Source organism: Trichosurus vulpecula, chromosome 6, assembly GCF_011100635.1.
Source record: "Trichosurus vulpecula isolate mTriVul1 chromosome 6, mTriVul1.pri, whole genome shotgun sequence".
NCBI classification, from domain to species: Eukaryota; Metazoa; Chordata; class Mammalia; order Diprotodontia; family Phalangeridae; genus Trichosurus; species Trichosurus vulpecula.
In genome coordinates, this window is record NC_050578.1 from 102977623 (window position 1) to 103005466 (window position 27844).

Consider the following 27844-nt stretch of genomic DNA (forward strand, 5'->3'; position numbering starts at 1 on the left):
TGAAGAGGATTTCGGATTTCTTTTATTTCAACATGGAGAGGGATTTAAGAGTATAAATTACTAGTTCCAGCAGTTTTTTCCTCTGTCACACTTTTAATGAGAACCTTTAAAATGAAAGAGAGTCGTTTCCAACCATTTTTTCTTTTTCTTCTAAAACAAGTACAAACTTTTTTCGGGACAGGAATTAAAGACCCAGCACACGCGATTTGGATCAGCTGCCGCTGGAATCCCAGCCACCAACTGCCCTCCTTAGAATGCGGGAGAGGTTTGGTGAGGCGGCTGCAGCTGCCAGCCTGGGAATCCTTTCGCGTCCCTTGCCCGCTGGGTCAGCTCTCCCCCACCCCAGCCCCACCCCCCCCAAGTCGTGGCAGCTGCACATAAGCATCTCTGCCGAGGAGGATCCATCTCCCTTCCTGCCTTCCTCCAGCGAGGTGGGCGGGCAGCTGCTGCTGGAGGCGGGCAGGTCCCTTAAACCGGGACAACAGCTTTGCTCCTGGGGCGCTGCAGGGCCCCCAGGCTCGAGGTCTCGGACACAGGTGTCCTCCTCCTCCTCCGCGGACTGCACTTTGGCACCAGGGAGGGTCCTTCTTCCTGCTGTGGCCCGGCAGGTAGGAACCGTCGCCTGCACACCTAGCCCAAGTAGGACACCCACGTCTGGCAAAGATCGCCTCGCCCGAGTGAGCCGAACTCGCCCCCTGGGCTCCAGCCGGTCCCTCTGGGTCAGCCCAGGACCGCGGCTGCCTCTACTCGGGATCCCCGAGGGCGCGCGCTGTGTCGGGAGCCAGGGACACACCTGGCATCCACCTGAGCGCGGCGCCCCCTCCCTCTCCTGTCTGCGCGCGCTCGCGCCCTGGTGCGCGTATCTCCACTTACCCAGCCAGCCCTGCCTCGTTCTCGGTGTTCCCCTCTCTCCCCCTTCCTTCCTCGGCACCCCTCATTCTCTCCCCCTCCCCCACTCCCTCCCCAGCAGCGCTCCACCTCGTGCCGTTTCACCTCCTCTCCTCCCCCCCTCTCGCGCGCCCGGCGGCCGCGCACGCGCACGCTCGGCCAGGGGCTCCGGCGGCGCGCTGTCATGGCGGCCGATGGCAGCTCCCCTCAGAGTAGTAGGTACTTCAGTCCGAGCGGCCTCGGTGGGAGCCGCAGCCGCCCGGGCCCCTGGACTGGGGAGATCGCCGGAAGCAGCCGCTCCGGCAGCGGGCGCATTCTCCTGGGCTGAGCGCGTGCGGAGCGGGGCGGGCCCCGGAAGCGATGGAGTTCTGGGGTACAGCCGCCGGCTGCCAGCGAGCGTACTAGGGAAACTTGGGAGGGAGGCTACGAACGGGTGCACCGACTGGGCCACCTCGGGCCACTGCCCTCACTGCACCTTCGGCCTCGAGCCACCGCCCCCCAGCCCCGGGCTCGCTGCTCCCCCCAGGTGTGTGAGGAGCGCTGCCCTCCCCCCCCCAGCTCAGCGCTTCCAGCCCCTCCCCCACCCTGCACCTGCACCTCTACCTGTACCTGCCCCTCCCCACGGTGCTCCCTGCTCGGGCGGGGAGGGGAGTTTGCTACAAGTCAGTACTGCTCGGGTGAGGGCGAACTTCTTTCCCCCACCTCCCTCCTCGGTCTCCCTCTCCTTTTTCCTCCCTTCTCCTCCCTCTGTTTCTCTTGCACCTGCCGAGGAGAGGGTACCTGGCCGAGCTGCCCCGGACCTGCAGTGGCGGGTCCGCCAGAGAATCCGTCCGGCCCCCGGGACAGGCGCCTCTAATTTAACCAGGCTGAAGTGGGCTGTGGGTGGGCTTGGCTTGGGATCCCGTCGGGGGAACTTTAATTGGCCAGTAAGAATTAAGACCGTTGAAGCCCAGGCTCATCCTGTGTCTCGATCTCTCCGTAGGGCTCCGTTTTGTTGTCCGAAAGCCTCCGGGAGAGCTCTCCCCTACCGATAACGTCCGGGAAGAAGAGGGCCACGCCGAGGACGTTTCCCCGCCGCGGACCCTGGCCGTCGGGCCGCGGGACAAGTTTGGGCTGCGGGAAGAGGCCCTGTTTCTTGCACTTCGTGCGCGCTCGTGCGTGTGCCTCTCTCTGCGTGCACTCTTGTGCCAGGGTGGCTTAGTAAGTTTGACTATAGAAAGAGGCTAGCAATGGCTAGTGAAGACAAGCAGGCCCCGTCCCCGCCGCCAACAGGTGATGAAGGAGGAGGTGGAGGGATAGGACGAGAAGCCACCATGGACGGTGGTGCGTTGTCACTGAAACCAGGAATCCCCATCAGGGGCATCAGAATGAAGTTTGCAGTGCTCACTGGCTTGGTGGAAGTTGGAGAAGTAACCAATAGGGATATTGTAGAAACTGTATTTAACTTGGTAAGTAGAAACTTTTGGGGAAAAGAAAGTTAAATCTTGAGCCGTGTGCTTCACTCACTTTTGATGCTTTTCTATTCCATGGTTTAAAACTTTTTAAAGCTCTTTTAACCTGAAGGTGAAAAGAACTTCATTCACCCTGTGATCTTTTTCCAGTTGTGATTAAGATGTCATAGGACTTACACAGTTAAGATATTGCAGATTTAATTTTCCAGAGTTTTCAGTAACTGAGCAGTTTATTTCCACAGTAGTAAAAGCAGTTACTTATTCTTTTTTTTTTTATTTCTACTGGTATCCAAAGGAAATATACTAGGTAAAAAATTGCCTGTCCAGTCAGTAGGAAAGTTGCATAGGCATACATAATATTTGAAGACGTAACTTTCAGGGGAGGGGTTGGCGGGGAAGAGGATGTCATTGAATAAAGGCTTGGTATGGGTGTTTTTTTGTATGTACACATTCTGTTCAGCACTTACACTATTTTAAATCAGTTTCTAGCCTCTGCCATCATAGAGTCTACAAAATTTTAGATGATAAAAACAAATGGCCATACTTCCTGGTTTGATGTGGAAAATCACAAAGATAGGGTAAAGTTATTTTTGGTATATTAGGCTTATTTTTAAAAGAAAGGTATCTAGAAGATTTGTTGCTTCAACTGGAGTCTATGAAGGATTGATTTACTGGCGAAGACTTGTATAGGAATGAAGACTGCTCTTTTGTTATGGTTCCTTACGTTTGCTTGACATGGGATGCTGGGCAAGGCACTCAGCGTGTTAGGGTCCCTGCTTACTCATCTGCTAAAATGAAGGAGTTGGACTAGATGTCTTCTAATGTTCTTCTGACTCTGAATTTATGATCCTGTGCTCCTGAGTATCTGGGAAAGTTAGTTTAAATTTTTATTCTTAAATAAGAGTTTTACTTTTGGCAAATAACATGTTTTGGCCACTTTTCAATTTTATATTATTAAGTTTTATTAGGCAATTCATGATCGTTTATTTTTCTTTTTAAAAATTCTGACCTTAAATACCAAATGGTCATTTCCATATACATAGTTGATCAGATAAAGGGGATAGTATATGAAATTGCAAATCACTTATGTACTGCTTGGAATATACACTTAGACCTAAAGTATACACATACTGTTTTCAACATGTGGCTTTCAAAGCTGTCCTGATTGATTGTGTTTCCTTTTGGTCTTCCTTTTGTGCATTCTTTATAAATGCTCGATAACTCTCTTTTCTTTTTTTCTTCTCTTTTTGGGAGGGAATCCACCCTGCTAGTCCCTGTCTCCTCCTATTTCCCTTCCTAAATAGGAAAAAAAGGGAACAAAACGTTTGTAACAAATGTACTTGGTCAGGCAAAACAAATTCCTATGTCGGCCATGTCTGGGAATGTATGTCTTGAATCAATTACTTTTTTATGAGGAGGTGAGTAATAAGCTTCATCATTGGTTCTTTGGAGTTGTGATTGAACATTGCATTGAATAGCATTATGATTAAATTTAAAATGAGGAGATTGGCTCTTTGAAAATTGGACATGTTATATATAAAACCAGAAAAGTAGCAAGAAATGCAAGATAAATTTATTTTTTTCTGTTATTGTTCCTCAGCAAAACATTGGTGTCATCAGACGTTATGAGCTACATTAATAGTCCATGAAGGACTTTGTTTTAAAGTGAATATTAAATATAACTTTTGTGTATTTTTAATTTTTTAGAGTATTAAGAAATATTCTCAATTTCATATCAGACTCAACATCCCAAGCTAAATTTATCTCAACCCTCCCTTTTTCCAAATTTCCCTATTTCTGCCAAAGACACACTATCCATTTTTCCAGGAATTATCCTCATCTCTTCAACCCATGAATCTAATCTGTTGCCGCATCTTGCTTCCTCTCCCTCCCCTCTCCCCCTCCATCCACTACATCTCTTTTATCCAACCCCTGCCCTCTACTCACAGCATTGCTACTGGTCCTGATCCTTATATTATTGCAAGAGCCTCCTAATTGATCTTTCTGCTTCAAGCCTCCCACTATTCTGTGAAGAGCTGACCATGTGACTTGCCTCGAGACAGGAAGTTTGTTCAGTCATGTTTCAGTCTTCAGTTGTTCAGTCATTGTTCAACTCTTCATGACTCTATTTGGGGTTTTCTTGGCAAGAATACTGGAAGTTTGCCATTTCTTTCTCCAGCTCATTTTGTAGTTGAGGAACTGAGGCAAACAAGGTAAGGTGACTTGCCCAGGGTTACAAAGCTAGTAAGCGTCTGAGGCTGATTTTGAGTTTGGATAGATCTGAGTTCAAATGTGGCCTCAGACATTTGCTAGAAATGTGACCATGGGCAAGTCATTTAATTTCTGTTTGCCTCAGTTTCCTCAACTGTAAAAGGAGGATAATAATAACATCTATCTCCCAGGAATGTTGTGAAGATCAAATGAGATTCTTCCCTATTATTGGCTTCCTGTTGCCTCTAGGAAAAAATACAGACTCCCCTGTTTGGCTTTTAAACTTTACGTATCCTGCCACCAATCTATCTCTTTGATGCTCCTGACTACTCTCCCTCTCATGCTCAATGATATTAAAAAATGCAACAAAATACGATAGACAAATACAACAAAATCAAATTTAAAAAAAGATTTTTTTTGTCTTGCTCTATTTGCTCTTTCCCCTGCTGGTGACTTTTGAAAAGAAGGTTCTCAGCAATAAATGAACAGTTACTATGTCACTTTTTTCTCCTAAAGAACTTCTTTTCTACTACGATTTCTCAAGGCTAATCTCTTTATTACTTTATGGTTAGAGAGACCAAGATGCAACAAATTAATCATAGAACTTTTGAAATGGGAGAGGACCCCACAGTTTAAAATCACTGGTTTCTATGTGTATGTTGTGTCTTTCCATATATAAAGTTCTTTGAGAGCAGGAATTGTACCTAAGAAATGTCTTTTGATTTATTCAAGTCAAAACTGTGTAAATCTTGTTAAGAAGATTATTCTCATCATAAATTTAAAAAAAAATTGGTGATGCTGAAGAGGATAAATGGTAAACTGGCATATTAGTAGCTTTGCTTTTTCTATTTATTTTCTCCCAGAAGCCCAGGTATTTTAGGTTTAAAAACTGAGATCTGTTGATGATTCTCCCTGAATAGTTATTAATGTGAAGTTGCTTTGTTACTTTAGTGTAAGGTGCATTTTAATTCCCCTCTTTTCTAGAATATGCTGTATGTGGGTGGAGGACCAAATATGAGTCACTTGAATTTTATCATTAAGAAAAATGCAAACTGTGTTGTAAGTTTGTTGATAAATTTTGATCTGCTTTTCATAGAATTTTGGCACTAGAAGGTTTCTCAAGGTCATTCAGTGAGTCACAGCTAGTGATTTATAAACTGGAAGATGTCTGTATTCTTATTTCCCAGGATTAGACTGGTAGAAAAACGAGAATATGTGATGGCCCACATTCTTCATTGGTGAGCTACCCTACCTGATTTAGGGCAGGGGAAAGGGACTGAAAAATATTATTGAGTAGGCCTTTTCTTTCCTTTTATTCTTGTAGCTTCCTTTCCCCAGAAGCTTCAGTTCCACACAATCTGTTGAAGGTCTTATTGAATTTTATAGTCTTCCAGGCTGAAAAGCTTGAGGAAGTGACGTCCATAATTGTAATTTTTTTCCATACTGCACAAAATTCCAGGTTGTATTTGTATACTCTACTTTTGAATAAAAGTATTATTCAAAAGATTATATAACAATTTAGCTTCTTACCCAAGGCTGGGTTCTTTTCCAGTTGCTTCTTAGTTTTTATTTTTTCATAGATTCCATTTAATTTAAATGTAATACCTAGATGTTTCATCATTTAAAAGGCATAGTCAACTCTTAACATAAATTACGTCTGTTGTGGTTTTTTTATGTCTTATCTTCAGTGCAGGAAACTCCAAGTATCTGGATCACTCTTAATGGTTGAAGAAAGACCATCTATGACATGTACATCTTTGTACTTCTTAGTATCTAGCATAGTGCTAGAGAACACATAACAACAGTAATAAGTGACATATAGTCTTTTCATGTTTGCAAAGCACTTCATATATCTTGTGTAATTTTATCCTAATAATCTTGCTTACAGGGGTTGCTGTTCCCATTTTGTAGATAAGGTAATTGAGCTTCAAAGAGGTTGTGGCTTACCTTTGTTCACAAAGTTGAAACCTCCTCTCAATATTTAGTAAGAGTTTGAAAGGGAATTGAATAATCTAGATTTGTCATTTAAATTCAGTTTTCTGACTTTGAGTGGAAAAAGCTAATTGTACTGAAGTTGAATTAGAGAACAGCATAAATCTCTTTGGGATTAGGAAGAGAGACTATGTGGAAAGACAACGGGACTTTGGATTAATACACCTGTGTTTTAGTCTTAACTCGACCACCAGTTAGTTGTGTGACTTTTGGCAAGTCATTTAACCTCTCTGGGCTTTAGTTCCTAATTTGCAAAATGAAGGGGATTTGGATTACAAGATCTCAAAAGTTCTTCTCTGAAATTCTGTGTATATAATAGCTTACAAATATAACACTTTAGGTTTATAAAGCATGTTCCCATAAGTATGTGAGGTAGGTAGTGTAAATGTTACTTACTGTCTTACTTTTAAAGGTGAGGAGCCTGTGGCTCAAATGAATTTAAGTCACTTGCCCATTTGCCACACAATCATTTTGAGCCAAGGAGCCAGTTGGAGCTAAGGAACTGAACCCTGGTCTCTTGACTCCAAACCCAGCATCCTTTCTCCTAATATACAGGGGTGGGGAACCTGCAGCCTTGAGTCCCCACATGGTCCTCTAGGTCCTCAAGTGCATCCCTTTGACTGAATCCAAACTTCACAGTTCTGTGAAGGCTTGAGAACCTAGAGGGCCACGTGGGGCCTCAAGGCTGCAGGTTCCCCACCCCTGTCCTAATACATGTGGTCCCTAAGTTACTCTGCTAACTATTGATACATTTCATAGCTAAGAGGGAATCATAACGTTCCTGTATTACCAGCTGTCTTCTTGGATCTTTCTACCTGCCCATCCTGTGGGCATCTTAAAATCAGCATGTCCAATGTGGAACTCATTATACTTTGCTATTTCTATTGAGGACACCACCGTCTTTGTAGTTATTGAGTTTGTTACTTCATTGTCATTTTTTACTCTTCCCTTTTCCTCATCTTCCATATCCAATCACTTATCAGATTCTGTTGATTGTGCCTTCATAGTGTCTTTCATATTTGCTCATTTTACTTATGTAGCCACCATCCCAGCTTAAATCCTTATCACCTCTAGCTTAGACTGTTTCCTAATTTGATACCTCCTAATTTGATCTTCCAGCTTCTAATCTCCTCTCTTTGATCTGTTTGTTGGTTGTTGTCCTTCATGCTTGAAGAGGACCAAAATTACATCATTATGTCAGGGTCAGGGTACAGTGTGTTACCAAAGATTAGGCACAAAAAGTCCATATGAACATTTGTTGTGAAGATATCTCTAAATTTGCACGTCATGTTTCTTTTGAACTATTGCAATTCTCTTTTGCTCATAGAGCACAACAACTTCTTTGATGCAGGCATGCCATGCTGGGTGGTCCTGTGCCAGTGTCTTTTATTTCTCACAGTCAATTCCAGAGTTCTTCAGAGAGACCTGGAGAGTGTCCTTATAGGGCTTCTTCTGACCTACATATGAGTGTTTGCCCTTTGTGTGAGTTCTCTGTAAAATATTCTTTTAAGCAAACATATGTTTGGCATTCAAACAATGTGGCCAGCCCATTGGAGTTGTGCTCTTTGCTCTAGAGTTTGAATGCCTGACAGTTCAAGATTCTGAAGATTACTTGGTAAGATTAGGTACTGGGCACTGAGGTCCTTTCTCAAGCTGTACTGCTAAGCATGCCCTTTGATCTGTCTTCTACAGAGCTGTCAAATTGATATTCCTAAAACATACATCTCATCCTGGCTCTCCCCTACTCAAATAATCTTCACTTCTAGAAAGGAATACAAAGTTCTCACCCTGACAGAGCACTCTATAGTCTGGCTTCTGTCCACCTTTCCACTCTTATTTAATTACTTGTTTTAGTAAAACTTGCATAGTAGCTGTTCACTATGTTACAGCCCACCTCTCATCTTTCTGCTTTTGCTCTCCCACATATGAGGAATCCACTCCTTCCTCAACTTCATGGCTTAATAATTTTTTTCTTCAAGGTTCAGCTCAGTTGCCACCTGCTACATAAGTCTTTTCCTTATTTCCTCAGTGGCTTGTGCTTTTTACCTCTTAAAATTACTTTGTATTTATTTATCTGTTCATATGTTGTATTCCAACCCCTACTCCCTCATCCCCACTAGAATGTAAGCTCTTTGAGATTAGGGACTGACTGTCCTTTGCCTCTTTTTGTATTTGCAGTGCTTGGCACAGTGTCTGGTACATAGTAGGTGCTTAATAAATGTTTATTTATTGATTTTGTTCTTTTTCATATTTTTATTATTTAATATTTTAAGTTTTCTACATTGATTTCCACAAGTTTTTGAGTTACAAATTTTCTCCCCATTTCTACCCTCCCCCCCACTCCAAGATGGCATATATTCTGATTGCCTCTTCCCCCAGTCTGCCCTCCCTTCTCTCACCGCCCCCCCCCCCCCCTTATCCTCTTTCCCCTTACTTTCTTGTAGGGAAAGATAGATTTCTCTACCCCATTGCCTGTATATCTTATTTCCCAGTTGCATGTAAAAACAACTTTTTTTTTGAACGTTTGTTTTGAGAACTTTGAGTTCCAAATTCTCTCCCTTCTTCCCTCCCCACCCACCCTCCTTGAGAAGGCAAGCAATTCAACACAGGCCACACATGTATCATTTGCACAACACTTCCATAATAGTCATGTTGTGAAAGACTAACTATATTTCCCTCCATCCTATCCTGTCCCCCTTTATTCAGTTTTTTCCCTTGACCCTGTCCCTTTTCAAAAATGTTTGCTTTTTATTACCCTCTTCCACAATCTGCCCTTCCTTCTATCAACCCCCCTTTCTTATCCACTTCCCCCCTACTTTTCTGTGGGGTAAGATACCCAATTGAGTGTGTATGTTATTCCCTCCTCAAGTCAAATCCTATGAGAGCAAGATTCACTCATTCCCTTTCACCTGCCCCCTCTTCCCTTCCAACAGAACTGCTTTTTCTTACCACTTTTACGTGAGATAATTTACCCCATTCTGTCTCTCTCTTTCTCCTTCTCCCAATATATTCCTCTCTCACCCCTTGATTTCATTTTATTTTTTTAGATATCATCCCTTCCTATTCAACTCAGCCTGTGCCCTCTGTCTCTCTCTCTCTGTCTCTCTCTCTAAATATATATATATATATATGTATGTATATATGTATATTCCCTTCAACTACCCTAATACTGAGAAAGATCTCATGAATTACAAATATCAACTTTCCATGTAGGAATGTAAACAAAATGGTTCAACTTTAGTAAGTCCCTTGTGATTTCTCTTTCCTGTTTACCTTTTCATGCTTCTCTTGATTCTCGTATTTTAAAGTCAGATTTTCTATTCAGCTCTGGTCTTTTCATTGAGAAACCTTGAAAGTCCTCTATTTTATTGAAAGTCTATATTTTGCCTTGGAGTATTTGTTGCAACAATTTTGCTAGCTGCTATTGTGGGGGTGAAAGACCAACACAAGCCCAACAACAAGAATGCTGCCAGCATTCTTTTGATCTGCTTTATTAAGGAAAGCAACTTTAAAGAGTTAACAATCTTACTTTAATCCAACATATACATATAAATTCACTTAGTTCAGGAAGAAAAGCCAACAACCTGAACTTCAGAGCAAATACAAACAAATTACAAATATATACAATATAAACAGACCAGATCACAATTCATAGTTACCAAGAAACCATCAGCATCTGGGTTGACAAGCCAGGAGGCTCTTAGAGTAGCTGTCCAGAGTCCCATACCAACACTCCTCCAGGAGTGAGAGCCTCAAGCAAGTAGCTCTGTTCTCTCATTTTATACAGGCTTTGGGCATCATCATACATCATCTGAGCGACTAGAACTTAGGTGCCTACTATTGGCTGTGGTCTTAGTAACTCCCATTAGGGCCCTGGGGGCTTCACTCCCACATTGGCTTAGCACCTAGTAAATAAGGGTTTGGGCTTGGGGCTTTGCCCCTAGTAAGGATCAAACAAAGACAATTAATTTAACATTCTAAAACAGTAAAAAAGTCCCAATTTAATTAATATTACAGTACTATACTCAGCTTTGCTAGGTAGGTGATTCTTGGTTTTAATCTTAGCTCTTTTGACCTCTGGAATATCATATTCCAAGCCCTTTGATCCCTTAATGTAGAAGCTGCTAGATCTTGTGTTATCCTGATTGTGTTTCCACAATACTGGAATTGTTTCTTTCTGGCTGCTTGCAATATTTTCTCCTTGACCTGGGAACTCTGGAATTTGGCTGCAATATTCCTAGGAGTTTTCTTTTTGGGATCTTTTTCAAGAGGCAATCAGTGGATACTTCCAATTACTATTTTACCCTCTGATTCTAGAATATCAGGGTAGTTTTTCTTGATCATTTCTTGAAGGATGAAGTCTAGGCTCTTTTTTTGATCATGGCTTTCAGGTCCAATAATTTTTAAATTATCTCTCTTGGATCTGTTTTCCAAGTCAGTGGTTTTTCCAATGAGATGTTTCACATTGTCTTCCATTTTTTCATTCTTTTGGTTCTGTTTTATAATTTCACTTGCTCCAATCTAATTTTTAAGGTGGTATTTTCTTGAGTGATCTTTTGGACCTCCTTTTCCATTTGGCTAATTCTGCCTTTTAAGGCATTCTTCTCCTCGTTGGCTTTTTGGAGCTCTTTTGCCGTTTGGGTTAGTCTATTTTTTAAGGTGTTATTTTCTTCAGTATTTTTTGGGTCTCCTTTAGCAAGTCATTGACTTGTTTTTCATGATTTTCTTCCATCACTCTCATTTATCTTCCCAATTTTTTCTCTACTTCTCATACTTGCTTTTCCAGATCCTTTTTGAGCTCTTCCATGGACTGAGACCAATTCATATTTTTCTTGGAGACTTTTGATGTAGGCTCTTTGACTTTGTTGACTTCTTCTGGCTGTATGTTTTGATCTTCTTTGTCACCAAAAAAAGATTCTGTAGTCTGAGTCCTTTTATGCTGCCTGCTCATGTTCCCAGCCAACTACTTGACCCTTGAGCTTTTTGTCAGGGTATGACTGCAGTGTAGAGCCTACTTTGTCCTCAGCTTTAAGGGCCTTGCACTGCTGTTTTCAGTGCTACTTCTACTCCACAGTCATGGCAAGCTCTTCCACAGGAGCTCTCCTCCTCCCCCAAGAACCACCAACCAGAACGTCGACCTAGATCTAAGTGGGGCAAAGTAAGAGAACCCTGCCTCTGTGCCAGCAAAGCAATCCTTACACTTCCGCTCTGATCTGCCACTTGATTCCTCTTACTCTGTGGGCCTGGGACTGGAAGCAGCCAACACTGGAACTCTGGAAGCAGCGTAGGAGCTTCCTGCTGCAGCCCCTGTGCCACCTCTGCTGCTGTGCCCCCAGGCAGGGGCCCGGCCAAGTACTTCTCTCACCCAGATCTGGTAGTTTTCCCACTAACCTGCTCTGTTGCCTTTGGTGTTTGTGGATTGAGAAATCTGGTAACTGTCACAGCTCAGTGATTCGTAGCCCTGATGCCTCCTCCACCTTGACTCCTGGTCTGGTCTGTCCTGGCCCCCCTGGGCTGTGCTCTGCTTCCAGTGAGGTGCGATAGACCCTTCCCCGCGACCAGCCAGGCCGTCTTGGGCTGGAGACTTGTTTCTCTCTGTTATTTTGTGGGTGCTGTACCTCTAGAATTTGTTCAGAGCCATTTTTTTACCGGTGTTTGTGGGGGATTTGGGGGAGAGCTTAAGCAAGGCCCTGTTTTCCAGCCTCTATTTTGGCTCTGCCCCCCTTATTTATTGATTGAGGGCAGAGATGGTTTCATTTTTTTGTGTGTCCTCAGTGATGCTTAATAAATATATGGATTGAATTCAGTAAACAAATTTGTTGTGAGAGTTTAAAGATAGTCATATCATTAACCGATAAAAATTCCTTATACGTAGCCCTTTCATTGGAAGTGATAATCTGAGTTTTCGATAGCAAAACCTTCTTCAATACATATAGAAATAATGTCTTCCTTTGAAGTAATTTATTCTAATTAATCAGTCAACCAGTAAACGTTTATTAAGTGCCTACTATGTGCCAGGCACTGTGGTAAATGCTGGGGATAAAAAAAAGAGGCAAAAGATAGTCCAGTTCCTGAAAGAGCTTGCTATTTAATGAGGGAGACAACATGTATGTAAATATATACAAAACAAGCTATGTACAGGATAAGTAGAAAATAATTAGTGGAGGGAAAACATTGGAATTAAGAGGAGTTGGGGAAGGTTTCCTATAGAAGGTAGGATTTTAGTTGGGACTTAAATGAAGCTAGGGAATTCAGTAGTTGGGTGTGGACAAGAGACAGCATTTCAGGCATGGGGGAAAGCCAGAGAAAATGGCTAGAGTTGAGAGATTGGGAGTGTCTTGTTGGTAGAATGGCCAGAGGCCAGTGTCAGTGGATTGAAGAATACAAGTCAGGGAATAAGGTGTAATAAGACTAGAAAGGCAGGAAGGGACTAGGTTATAAAGGGTCAAATAGACTATTTTGTATTCACTCTTGTAGTCGATAAGAAGTCACTAGAGTTTATTGAGTAGGTGGTTGGCATGATCGAGCCTTCATTTTAAGACAACCACCTTAGTGGCTGCATGGAGAATGGATTGGAGTAGGGAAGAGACTTGAAGCATGCAGACCAATTGGCAGGCTATTGCAGTAATCCAGGGGTAAGGTGATAAAGGCCTAAACCAGAGTGGTAGCTGTTTCTAAAGAGAGAAAAGTATCTGAGAGGTGTTGCAAAATGGACAGGCCTTGGCAACAGATTGGCTATGGGGGGCGGTGAGAGATAATGAGGAATCCAGGATGACTCCTTGGTTGTGAGCCTGAAGGAGGATAGTGTTGCCCTCTACAGAAATAGGCAAGGTAGGAGGTGGGCAGGGTTTAGGGGGAAAGATAATGAGTTCTGTTGTAGACATAATGAGTTTAAGATGTCAATGGGACATCCAGTTAGAGATGTCTTAAAGGCAGTTGGAGATGCAAGATTGGAGGTCAGTGGAGAGATTGGGGCAGAAAAGGTAAATTTGAGAATCATCAGCATAGAGATACTAATTAAATCCATGGGAGCTGATGTGATCATAAAGTGAAGTAGTATAGAGGCAGAAGAGGGTCTTGTTCTTGGACAGAACCTTGAAGATCCAGCAAAGGAGACAGAAGGAGTTAAACTGGTAGAAGGAAATCCAGGAGAGAGTGGTGTCCTGAAAACCTGGGGAAAAGGTGTCAAGGAGGAAAGAGTGATCAGCAGAGTCAAAGGCTGCAGAGAGGTCAAGAATAAAGAGGATTAAGCAAAGGCCATTGGATTTGGCAACTAAGATTATAAGTAACTTTGGAGAGAACAGTTTTGGTGGAATGATAACATGGGAAGCCTAAGGGGTTAAGAAGAAAAGGAGAGACAACGGAGGTACTTATTGTAGATGGTCTTTTGGAGGAGTTTAGCTAAAAAGGGCAGAAATCATTTCAAAATTGAAAAAACAGGAAAGTTTCTCTAGGTTTTTCAGTCAAATGGAAAGAGAAATGTAAATTGAGTTAACTGTATAATGATATTTTAATTTTCATGTTGATCTGAGTTAAAAATTTTGACACTTTTAAAATGAACTCTTCCCTGCATTTCAAGCATGTACATTTGTACTTTTAACTATTTTAGTTTTAGACTGAAGAAAACTAGGCTGTTTGTTTTGTTATGTTATGTAAAACAATTAGTCTATTTTTTGTAATGTTTACTAACATGGTGACTAAGTTATGTTTTTTCTTAAATGTGTCAAGAGATTTGCTATATGGTATAATTTTCTTATTTCTATCCTTTCATCTTCAAAGAATTTCTTCATGATATGAGGCATGAAAAATTTTTTTGGCAACCCAATTTTGCATTTTCTTGTTTCCTACTTTAATATTTGCTTTAATGGTAATGTTCCGCATAAGAGCAATCACTTACAAATCTTTTGAACCAGTATCTCTTATGCTCTACTGCCTCCATTTTTTTTTTCCTTCTATAAGATTCTCTGATACATTTTCTTATTGTTGGAGGCTATACTCAAGAACCATGAGACACCTGGCATAATTTTCTCTGTTTTTATTGTCTCTCTAACATTGCATTTATTTCTAGACTCTTCTTCCTCCTTGATTAGATTTATTGTCACCAGTCCCCTCTGTTCTTTTACTTGCCCTTTGTACTTCCATAGAGAGGTAAGAGCTTAATACTGTACAAAAGATTGTAGTGAGACAAAAGGGTTGTTACCTTTTATCTCTATGTGGCTATTATTAAACATGGTATTTTGAGATAGAAATCCAGTTTGAGAACTGAAACTAAACACCTTTTTGCTTAATGAGATCTTTGTAGTTAACACTATTCTCATGGGGCACAGTTGTTTTATTTCATGTTTCATAACGGTTTTATTTCATGTATAGAAGAATTTCTGGGAATCTTGTAATATTGTGCCCTTCATAAGGCTTCATTTTATACTTCACTGGATATTATTGGTATGTGTACTCCCTCAGTTTTCTACTAGTATATGGTGTGCAAATCATAACTCATTCTTGTCTTTTCATTATGTGAGGCTCTTGTTCATGCCTTCCCATGCTGTGGTCTTTTTATTATACTTCTCTAAAAGGATATATGGATTTTTTGCACTTAATAGTATTTTGTTTTTTCCAATTACATGTAAAGATAATTTTCAATATTCATTTTTGTAAGATTTTGAGTTCCAAATTTTTCTCCCTCCTTCCCTTCTCTCTCCCCTCGCTAAGACAGCAAGCAGTCTCATATAGGTTATACATGTGCAATCCTGGAAGCATAGTTCCACATTAGTAATGTTGTGAAAGAAGAAACAGAACAAGAGGGAAAACCATGAGAAAGAAAAAACAAAAAAAAAAGTGAAAATGGTATGTTTCTATCTCCATCCAGATTCCATAGTTCTTTCTCTGGATGTGGATAGCATTTCCCATCACAGGTCTGTTGGAATTGTCTTAGATCATTGTATTGTTGAGAAGAGCTAGGTATATCATAGTTGATCATTGCACTTGTTGCTGTTACCGTGTGTACAATGTTTTCCTGGTTCTGCTCCTTTCACTCAGCATCAGTTCATGTATGTCTTTCCAGGTTTTTCTGAAATCCACCTGCTCATCATTATATAGCACAGTAGTATTCCATTACATTCATATACCACAACTTGTTCAGCCATTCCCCAGTTGATGGGCATCCCCTCAATTTCCAATTCTTTGCCACCACAAAAAGAGCTACTGTAAATAGTTTTGTACATGTGGGTCTTTCCCCCTTTTTTTTTGTGATCTTTTTGAGATACAGACCTAGAAGTGGTATTGCTGAATCAAAGGGTGTGCATAGTTTTATAGCCCTTTGGGCATAGTTCCAAATTGCTCTCTAGAATGGTTTGATCAGTTCACAACTCTACCAATAATGCATTAGTGTTCCAATTTTCCATATCTTCTCCAACATTTATTTCCTTTTCTGCCATATTAGCCAATCTTATAGGTATGAAGCAGTACCTCAGAGTTGTTTTAATTTGCATTTCTCTAATCAGTAGTGATTTAGAATATTTTTTCATATGACTATAGATAGCTTTAATTTCTTCCTCTGAAAGCTGCCTGTTCATATCCTTTGACCGTTTATCCTTTGAGGATATGTGGATATATTTTCTCAGGTCCTAATAGAGCAGTTAGAAGTGGTAAATCATGAAAATATCTTCAGTTAAACTTGCCTATCAAATATACTCTAACAAAAAGCATTTAAAAAAGATCAGATTTAAATAAAAATGAGCTTTCATTTTACCAACCATTTTATTAGCCCCAGTGAATCATGACAATTATATCAAGAATTGGAAAATGTGAATTTTTTTTTTAGGATTTCAAGTGAATTGTCATATCTCATTCTTAAAAATAAGTGCACACTGAGAGGAATTACATGATACCTTACTAGAGAAAGAACTGTTGTTTAAAAAGACAGTTCATTAAAGTTTTGTAAAATGATTATGAAAATTATTTTTTTTTATATTTTTTTTTCTTTATTTTTAGTTTACCACACACGGTTCTACATAGTTTCGAGTTCCAGTTTTTCTCCCCTCCCTCCCCCCTCCCTCCCCAAGACGGCATGAAGTCTCATATAACTGTCATGTATAACTTCGCATTGAATTAATTTATGCTCTAGTCAAGTCGTGGAGAAGAATTTTGACCAATGGAATGAATCATGAGAAAGAAGAAACAGAACCAAAAAAAAAACAAACAAAAAAAAAAACAAAAAAAAACCCCAAAAACAAAAACAAAAGAGAAGCAGAAAAGGCGAGCATGTAGTGTGCCTCAGTCTGTATTCAAACTTCGCAGTTCTTTCTCTGAATGAAGATAGCATTCTCCATCGTGAGTCCCCTGGAGTTGTCCTTGCCCCTTTAGGTTGCTGAGAGAAGCGCAGTATGTCAGGATTGGTCCTCACGGAATCCACATATCTGTGGCTGTGCACAACGTTCTCCTGGCTCTGCTCCGCTCACTCAGCATTATGTCGTGTAGGTTTTTCCAGGTTGTTATGAAGTCTGCATCATCCCCATTTCTTATGGCACAATAGTATTCCATCACCTTCATATACCACAGCTTGTTCAGCCATTCCCCAATTGATGGGCATCCCTTTGCTTTCCAATTCTTGGCTACCACAAAGAGAGCTGCTATAAATATTCTTGTACATATGGGTCCTTTTCCTGCTTGCGTGATTTCTTTGGGATACAACCCTAGAAGTGGTATTACTGGGTCAAAGGGTATGAACATTTCTATAGCCCTTTGGGCATAGTTCCACACCGCCCTCCAAAATGGCTGGATCAGCTCACAACTCCACCAGCAATGCAACAATGTTCCAATTTCCCCACATCCTTTCCAGCATTTATCATTCTCCTGATTTGTTATTTTAGCCAATCTGACAGGAGAGATGTGGTATCTAAGAGTTGTTTAGAAGAAACGCATCTGAAACAGGGGGATACACATAGGGTTAAGGTAAAAGGCTGGAGTAAAATATATTGTGCCTCAGCTAAAGTAAAAAAAGCAGGTGTAGCAATCCTAATCTCAGACAAAGCAAAAGTAAAGATAGATCTAATTAAAAGAGATAAGGAAGGACATTATATCCTGCTGAAAGGCACCATAAACAATGAAGCAATATCATTGCTTAACATGTATGCACCAAGTGGTAAGACATACAAATTCTTAGAGGAGAGGTTAAGGGAGTTACAGGAAGAAATAGACAGCAAAACTATAATATTGGGAGACCTCAACCTCCCCCTTTCTGAACTTGATAAATCTAACCTCAAAATAAATAAGAAAAAAGTTAAGGAGGTAAACAGAATTTTAGAAAAGGCACATATGATAGACCTCTGGAGAAAACTGAACGGAGATAAAAAGGAATATACTTTCTTCTCAAAAGTACATGGCACATACTCAAAAATTGACCATGTACTAGGGCATAAAAACCTCACAATCCAGTGCAGAAAAGCAGAAGTAGTCAATGCATCCTTTTCAGATCATGATGCAATAAGAATAATTTGTAATAAAGTACCATGGAAAAATAAGCTAAAAACTAATTGGAAACTAAATAATTTAATTCTAAAGAGTGAGTGGGCCAAAGATCAAATCAGAGAAACAATTAATAATTTCATTCAAGAGAATGACAATAATGAAACAACATACCAAAACTTATGGGATGCAGCAAAAGCAGTTCTTAGGGGAAGTTTTATATCTCTAAATGCCTACATGAATAAAATAGGGAAAGAGGAGATCAATGATCTGGGCATACAGCTGAAAAAGCTAGAAAAAGAGCAGAAAACCCCCAATTAAATACCAAATTAGAAATACTGAAAATCAAAGGAGAGATTAATAAAATTGAAACCAAGAAAACTATTGAATTAATAAATAAAACAAAGAGCTGGTTTTATGATTATGAAAATTATTAACTGTTAGGATCAAACAAATTTCAATCAAAGCAATTTAGAATATACTTAAAAAGGTTGAACAGAGGCCATGCAAACTCAAGCAAAAACAAAAACTAGAGAATTTTGTGTTCTAGGTTGTCTCTGTGAGTGGGATATTTTGTACTTTTAAAATTTTGATCGTCTTTTTTTTTTTTTAAAGAAGATTCAGCAAAATTAGCACGGTACTAAGTCTATGCCATGGTTACACCTGTGGTCCTCCAGTTCTGCAAAGAAGGGAGGGAAGTGCATTTTCTTTTCTCTAATTCAGGATCAAGTTTGGCCATTTTAATTACATTATAATTCTTTTTTGTTCTTTCCATTTACATTGTTTTGTTTTCCTAGTTTTTATTTTACTCTCCATTAATTTGTGTAAATCTTTCCATGTTTCTTTATTCTTTATATTTACTATTATAGTGAAGGAAATATTCCACTCTTTCATTATATGATAATTTAACCATTCTTTGGGTATTCTTTTTGACAATAGAGGGAAATTTTCATCGAATGGACAAATAGAAGATATTACTGCATCTAGGGTTGGATTATATAAAAGTGATTTTCTGTTTAACAAAAAATAATACTTTAAAAATAGAATGCAAAGAAAGACTGGAAAAATACTTGCAATAAATATTTCTTCAGACTGACGTGACACTCAGAACCTTTAAGAAACCTTCTGGAAGTTGATCTCATCTCCATGTTACTAACATTGTGGTTACCTGATATAATTCCTTAATTCCCCTTTTCCATACGTCAAAATCACTCTCTCTATGTATCACTCATCCTTTCTTCCTTTCCTTTAGCCTCAGGGCAAGAGGTGGCTGTCTTCCTGTGTCCTTGATACCATTCCATCTGCCCCTTCCAGGATCCTTTCTTTTATCTGCAGTTTCCATTAGCATGCTATAGGGGAGAGCTCTTACTCTGGAGTCAGAGGCTATAGGTTCAAATCCCACTTGTGATAGCTGCTACCTATTTGACCTTGGGCAAAAGTTAGTTTTTGAACCTCGATTTTTTCCCACCTATTAAATGAGGTGGTTGGATTAGGCCAGTGACAACCCTTCTTGCCCTAGCTTTATGATGTTATGAATCCCTTTCCTTACTGTTACCTTCTTCTGCATTTACAAACATTTTCAATTCTTCCCTATTTCAGTTCTAAAAGGTTTTCAGACTATATTAGCTACTTTTGTGACTGCTGAAAGGGTATGTAGGATAATCAGTATTTCTTTTCAACACCCTCACGTCTAATCATTTGTTAAGATCTAGAGATTATTTGAAAATATTTTTTCATTGAACAAAAAAATCTGTTCCCCATTGGGGGTAAAATAAAGAGAAATAAAATCTTTGTAACAAAGCATAGTCAAGCAAAATAAATTCCTATAGTGGCTATGATCAAAAAATACATGTCTGATTTTGCACCCTAAATCTATCCCCTCTCTGTCAGGAGGTGAATTCATCATCTGTGCTCTTGGCACTTACCTGGTAGGACTACTGTGAGGATCCAATGGGATAGTATTTGTAAAAAGCTCTTAGCACAGTGCCTGGAGGCACTGTATAAATGTTTATTCCCTTCTTTCCTGCCCTTTCGAATCACAGTTGGTCATTACATTGATCATTGGTCATTACATTGATCATAGTTCTTAAATCTTTCAAAGTTGTTTATCTTTATTGTGTCAGTTTTTGGTATAAATTGTTCTGTTCTCACTTTACTTTGCATCATTTCTGTTGTTGTCATGGCTCTAAAGCCAGTATCCTCTTAGTTTGGGTTTGATGTTGGGTTGAAATAAGGCCCTGGCAAAATCACTGAATATTTAACAAAAGTGGAAGCTTACTTTGCCCTAACACAGCAAAGACAGGCACCAAGGCTAAGTGGCACTCGGCTTCTCTGGATGTGGCTCCCTCCTTTCCCTCTGACCATGTATGTAGTCATTCAGTCAATAAGGTATAGTGTAAGAGTGGGGAACCTACCGCCTTCAGGCTGCATATGGCCCTCTAGGTCCTCAAATGCAGCCCTTTGACTGAACCCAAACTTCATAGAACAAATCCCCAAGGATTCGTTCTGTAAAACTTGGGCTCAGTCAGAAGGCCACACCCAGGGACCTAGAAGGCCACATGTGGCCTTGGGGCTATAGGTTCCCTACCCCTGGTCTTAGGCACCTATCAAGTGTGAGAGGCTTCAACTTACTTTTGCCTTTTATGCCTTGGACCAGGAAACTGGGGCCAATCAGGTTGTATGGGGGGAGGAAGCTGTGTCAGGAAAGCACTGGTTTGTACAAATCTTCCCAGGTCTCTGAAACCATTCCTTTCATCATTTCTTATGCAAAAGTAAATTCCATTTCATTCATATTCCATAATTTGTTCAGCTTTCCCTAATGGATGAGTATCCTCTTAGTTTCCATTTCTTTACCACCACAAAAGGAGCTGCTACAAGCAGTGTTGTATATATGGTCCTTCTGCCCTTTGCTCTCTTTGGGGTATAAACTATAGATCCTATCTTCACAGTAATTCTTTTAAATCTTTCACTTCCTATACATTCCCACTACCGTGACCCATTTCAGGCTCTTTTTACTTCTCACCTGGACTATTGTAGCAGGATTCTAATCAGTTTTCCAACTTCCATTCCCTCCTTTGCTCTAATCTCCTGTGATCTTCTACTTTAATCCTTCTACTGCTCAAGTCTGATGACCACTTTCCTCCTAATAAATCTATGCTCCCTATTGACTATTGAATAAGGGCCAAATTTTTTAGTTGACATTCAGAAATATCCCCAGTCTGGTTCTAATCTGCTTTTCCAGTTTTACCTCACATTATTTTCTTTCTCTTGCCCTGTGCCAACCTTCTTTGATTGTCATTGCCTTAGCATAACTTAGTCTTTGCTTCCCCATTGCTTTTACTCACTTTGTTCCCTATGCCTAGGCATTTCTGTGCCTAGCAATCTCTCCTGTCTCTCTGCCAATTGAAACTGTATCCATTCTTCCAGTGTCCTCGTCTTTCTGTACGTCTCCAGTTAGTAGTTTGTATATTTACGTATTTCTTCTATTTTTCCTGCTAGTTTGTTATCTCCCTAAAAGCAAGGATTACCCAATAGAAACTCTAGGCATATCCCATGGGAACGCTTAGGTCAGCCTAACAGAGAATTCATCAGCCAGTTATATTAGCTAGCTTGCCCATCATATACTAACCTGTCTTTTCTGATACAGAACCCCAGCTACAAAGAGATAAATAAAGCTAGGGAGAGATATGAAATCCCCAGTTGATCAAATCCTGTTCATTTTTAAAAATGCTCACTTTAAGACTATTTATTAATTATTCTGGGTGTGACCATGACTCTGTTTTTGGTATTTCTTTTCAGATATCCTGTTGATACCCCCTTATGAAGTCAGTTGCTTTGACAGTGTTTCTGCTTTAACCCTTTGGATTTTGATACTTTTTTTTTAGACACTCTGGGTTCTGACAGATCTTTTTTTAAAAAATTAATTAATTTATTTTTAGTTTACAGCATTCAGTTCCAGAAGCTTTTGAGTTCTAAATTTTCTCCTCCTCCCTCCCCTCCCCCCTCCCCAAGATGGCATGAAGTCTGATATAGGCTCTCTGACAGAGACCTTAAGCTTCTTTTGTAGTAGTTTTTAAAAGCACAACTTTTTATGATTGAAATTTATGTAGAAAAGATTAATAGTTGTTATGCATCTAACTAGTGATATATAGCATTTTATGTGTACCAACCATAGTTCAGTGTTATAAACTGTCAGTTGTTATTTTATATACTAATTCTCTTATAGACTGTTGAAGTTCGTCATTCTTGCAACATTTTTCTTTTGGTGGGGGTGGTTAAGACACATTGGTAATATAGTCCATCCTACTTTTGTCCACCCTGTCTTTCAGATGTACAATAGAAAAAAAAGATGGGTTTTTCACATGGTTGGAATGAAGCTTAACCAATAGACAGCCATGTACTTAATTTGCTTCTTTGTGATGTCAGGAAAATTGGGTGATCTCCTCTGTGTCAAACTGAGGGGAGGACGTTGGCAAGAATCACATTGGATGGGTAGGTGTAGATGAGTTGAGATCTTCATCTTTTGATAGAATATTCACTTTTATAAAATCACAGGTCTATTTGAATTTGTCTTTCAGTTTCCCATTGCTTATAAATTTTGTTTGTGGTCTTCCATGATTTGAGCCCTAGATCATTTCTCAGGGAAAGTGAGTATTCGAGAAATGTGCCTTTGTAGCAGAAAGTATCCTAATTAGAATCACTGAAAGCATTGTGGAGTTTCCTAAGGAGATTCTAGCTTTTTTTTTTTCCTACTCAGTCGTGAAGCTGGTTACTTGTCCATCTTTTGTGCTGTTCTGGGATACGCATTTGTATGTATCTGGGGTGTGTGTGTGTGTATGTGTGATATTAAGGTGCTACCTTAGTAAGGTGGCCATTTAAATGGCATGTTATAGTCTGAGCAATATGTGTTTTTCATCAACTTTGGTTTTTTCCTTTTTGTTTGCATAATCACACTCTTAACATTATTTCGAACTCTGTGGAGGTTTTGGACTTAATGCAGTTAGTATAATGTCGAGTGTTTGGAGAATCTCACTCTCAAGAGGAAATTGTTCTTTTATTTGAAACTAATGCAGGACATCTTTGTTATTGGTGAACAGCTTGGCCTGTTTAACAGTGCCTCATCTCAGTATTTAGTAGATCATTGAACAAAGGTACCTCTTGTCATATCTATTATGGAGTTTTATGTGAAGATAATGTATGTCTGAATAAAGGCTTATCTAAGGAGATTTTTTTTTAAGGGTACATTTTGGTAAATGCATTTTAAATGTAGACAACATGAGAATTATTAACTGTTACTTGTTTGCTACATATAAATCTGATACTTTACTTTTTTCCTCCATACTTTTTAAGTAGAGTGTCTTAATTTACTTAAAAACAATTAAAGAACAATTAAAAACACTTAATCCACTTCGGATATAGCTTCAGCAAACAAAAGAGATATGAAAGAAAAATAGGCCCCAATTTTTCAATATTTGGATAATCTTATCCTAGCAGAAATTAATTTTGAAGCAAATTTTATTGGAACTTTTTTTTAATACTTTCACTCACGCAAAATAATAATCTCATTTGGCCTAATCTGTTCAAAGAATTGTTCTGTACTTAAATATGCATTACATCTCTTATTTTGCATATGTATATTTAAATATTTTGTATTAGCCTTTCGTGAACTAAATTGTACATCTCTGGAAGCAGAATTGTCTGTAAGTGTTTTTATATCTCCCATAGTGCTTCATACAAAGTAAGTGTCCAAAATGCATGCTTTTTTTTTCCTTCAGGGCTTATCTGTTGTCCTACTTCTGAACTATTCCAAGTATTCATTAATCTCTCTTTTCAGCAAACAACTACAACCATCATCCTGTAATATATAGTATAATTATATGCTTCGTTGTATTGTTCATTCTTGTTTCATGTGTTTTAATCCTTAGCTAGTTTGTAAAACTCCACAAGGTCAGGGACTTGTCTTTAACGCATTGCCCATAACTTATCATTTAGTACTTGTTGACTGAATGTTTGATGTCGATGAGGACAGGGCCAAGTAAAAGGTTACCTTAGAACCTTAAAGGATGTTTTCAGTAGTGATAAATGCTAGTCTTTCTTTATGAAACCACAGAAACTGACCTGACTGATCATACATACAAAGTTTATCTTCTGCTTATTTTTTCTTAGGCAAGCCTACTTTAACAAAGTACCGTTCATATTTGATAGTGGGAGGTTTCATATGTGGAGATGGTATTTTAGTCTTCACAAGGAAAAGATTTTTGTGAGGATAGTAGAATAATGACGTATGTGGGGTGGGTGAAAGGAAATGAAATTCTAGGCCCTGCCCACTTAATTTTACTTTGATTCTTGCCCTTCTCATAGGCAGTTTACTCTCATTTAGGTGGCAAGCCAGTAAAAACTAGAACACTGTCTATGTCAATAGTTGACTAATGGAGTCAACTTTTCTCAATTTTCGTGGTTGCATCAAAAATTTCATTTTCTCTGTATGAACTGTTGAAGCATCCTAGCGGTGAGTGCTTTATTCAGATGATTGCTGTTTAGGTAGTATGCTAATCAGTAATTTTAACAGGATCCTAGTTAAAGTTGGTAGCATACCTGGAGATGGCTAGTGACTTCACAGTTTGGAATTATTTTTTTTCTCTTTGAGGGAACAATTCCTTGGATTTACTCTGTTTAGAGATTTTAAAAAAATCACAAGAAACTTAGGTTTGTTAGCAGAATAGCCAGAAAATAGTCAAGACCTGAATCTTAGTACTGTCCTATGGTTTAAATAAAGTTTAAAAATTTTGTTATTAGTGACCATGGCTGTTTTAACTTTCAGGTCAGGCAATTTATGTATGGTTTCAGAAAGATTGTCTTTAATATTCTCTTTTTTTTGTTCCAACTATAAATAAACTTAGATGTTAACCAATTTGTGACAGTATATACTTATGGCATTAATGTTAATATAAAGTGAATATACTGATTTGTTATAAGGGTTTTTTTTTAATTGGGAGGATTTAGGGGAAGATTAAGATTAGTAATAATGTTGTCATTGAAGCATTTAAAAGAAAATGTACAGAAGAGAACAGAAGGTGGGAAAGAAACAGCCAAATAGATGACTTTGAAAGTAAAATGTTGAATATATCACATACTTTTTATATTGTAAATAATTGTACATGTATCTATAAACTTCTGCTATTTACCAACTGTTAAACCTACTCTGAAATATATGTGTCTGTGTACTGACTTTAACATAACTTGTGCTTTCATGGTCCTTTTTGACCTTCTTTAGCTCAGAATCACTAAGAATCTATTATATACATTTAAAAAACAAAGCTGTTTGTAATAAAGATTTGCAGATTCATATACAATTATATTTTTTGTTCTTTGTATTTGGAAATGGTTTTTTTGCTTTTGTTCTTTACATTTGGTATTCTTTCTCATCTAAAACTACAATAAATTGATCATGGGTAAATTTTTAAACAGTCTAATTATTATTAAGGACTTATTAAATCCTTGGAAAGACATCATAGTGGTGTTGTTTTTAAAACATCATAAGAGTTTGAGGAAAGTTTGTAAAGCCTTAGTGCCCCCATAGTGTTAATCTGCTACTGGCATGGGTCATGTTTTTATTCTTCTTTGGATTTGTTCCAGTGCCTACCATAGTGCCTTGCACATAGCATATGATCAACAAATGTTTGAAATTGTTGACCAGAGTATCCTAATCTTGGTTTGGCCTATGTTCATCATTGTGAATGTTGGTGGTTTTTCTGTAGTAGTGCATCACCTTGGGAGCTATGCCCCTACTAAATGGCCCCAGAAGTAGCCTGATACAGTGGAAAGAACATACACTTGGAGGTGGAGAAGAAGAGTTTTGAGTCCCACCTCTTAGCACTTCATGCTGTGTGACCAAAGCAAGGCACTTAATCTCTGAGGTTCAGTTTCCTTATCTGTCAAATGGAGGAAAATGATGAAAAAATATTTAATCAGTTGGCATATATTAAGTGCCTACTGTGTGTCAGGCACTGAGCTAAGTGCTGGAATACCAAAAAAAAAAAAAAAAGACAAAACAGTCTGTGCTCTCAGGGAGTGTACAGTCTTAACAAAAGAGAAAATATGCAAACAATTATGTCCAAACAAGATATATACAGGAGTAGTTGCAGATAATCTTAGGGGGAAGGTATTGACTTCTTGGGGCCCACGGGAGGCTTCTTGTAGAAGGTGTGACTTTAGCTGGGACTTGAAGAAAGTCAAGAAGGATGGGAGATAGAGATGAAGAAAGGGTTACAGGCACAGCCAGTGAAAATGCCTGGAGAGAGAGATGGAGTGTTTTATGTAAGGAAAAACAAGGGGGCCAGTGTCACTGAATTGCAGAATATATAGAGGGGAATAAGGTTAAAGAAGACTGGAAAGGTGGGGAGGAGTGCAGGTTATGAAAGGCTTTGAATGCCAGAAGATTTTATATTTGATCCTGGAAGTATTCATTCAGTAAACATTTATTAAGCACCTACTTTGTGCTTGCCTGTTCAGGGAAGACTAGCACTTCTGGTGGGAGAGCTTCAAGTCCTCTTTAGAGCTGCTCATCCAGCTTTGGTGTCCACCTGTCACCCAACCCTCACCCGTGACTCCAAGAAGCCATAGCATATGCAGTGGTCATACCCTGGTAAACTATCTTGGCAAATGTGCTAAACCAGACTGAGGGTAAGGTAACTGCTGGCCTCAGACCCATTGATGAGTTAGTGGGTTGTCTACCATAAGCACATGAAGACTTCTGTGGATCTGACTAATTTATTGCAACAGGCCGTGAAGGTGACTCAAGCAGGTGCTGTGGAATACTCAGAGCTTGGTTAGATGTCAAAGACACCAAGGTCTTCCACTGCATCTTGAACCATTGCCAGTCATCTTGACTTATGTCTTGCTACTGGACTTGGGTGACTTGGTGCAATTTTGCCTCACTCCAATTTATGAGCAAGTCAAGACATCACCTGTGATATCACTGGTCCTCTTTGAAAATGAAGGACAAACAACAACTTTGTGCTAGGCACTGCATTAAGTGATAGGGATACAGAAAGACGCAAAAGACAGTTCCTGCCCTCAAAGAGCTTACAATCTAATGGGAGCCATTGGGGTTGATTGAACGGGAGAATGACATGGTGAGACCTGTGTTTTGATAACTGAGTGGAGGATAGATTGTAGTGAGAAGAGATTTGAGGCAGGAAGGCTAACCAATAGACTGTTGGCAATAGTTCATGTGTAAAATGATGAGAGCCTGCCTGCTCCTGGGTGACGGCAATGTAGAAGAGATGAAGAGATAAGGGAGGCATATATATATACACACACATATATATATACACACACACACACACGCACACACACATATATGGGAGCTGTTACAAAGGTAGAATCTATAGGACTTGGAAACATTTTTGATATGACGAGTGAGAAACAGTGAGCAGTTGAGGATGACACTCCTAGGTCATGAGCTTGGGTGACTAAGATTGTGATGGTGCCTTCAACAGTAATAGAAAAATTGGGAAGAGAAGAGGATATGAGTGGGGAAAATAATGAGTTTTGTTTTGCAGATTTTGAGCTTAAAAGGTCTCTGAGACATCCACTTTGAGATGTTAGAGCTGGAGATTTGAGACCAGAGGTTAGGGCTTGATTAGTAGATCTGGGAATTATCTACATACATAATTATACATATAGTTATATATAATTGATAACATTATATATAGTTATATAATATATAATATGTTCCTGTTGGAACAAATTATTACTAATGGAACCTAAAAAAGTTGATGAGATCACTATGCAAAATAGTATAAAGGGAGAATAGAAGAGGGCACAGGACTGAGCCT

The 27844-nt window shown here is 39.4% G+C and overlaps 1 protein-coding gene across 1 annotated transcript in view; it reads left to right on the forward strand.

Annotated features, from left to right (window-relative positions):
• Positions 1 to 1898: 1898 nt before the first annotated feature.
• LRBA (LPS responsive beige-like anchor protein) overlaps positions 1899 to 27844 on the forward strand; it is an 820489-nt gene continuing 794543 nt past the window's right edge. Inside the window, exon 1 of the mRNA XM_036763368.1 lies at positions 1899 to 2336. Within this exon, the coding sequence (XP_036619263.1) occupies positions 2118 to 2336 (219 nt within the window). The 5' untranslated portion in view covers positions 1899 to 2117. The remainder of the gene's footprint in view (positions 2337 to 27844) is intronic.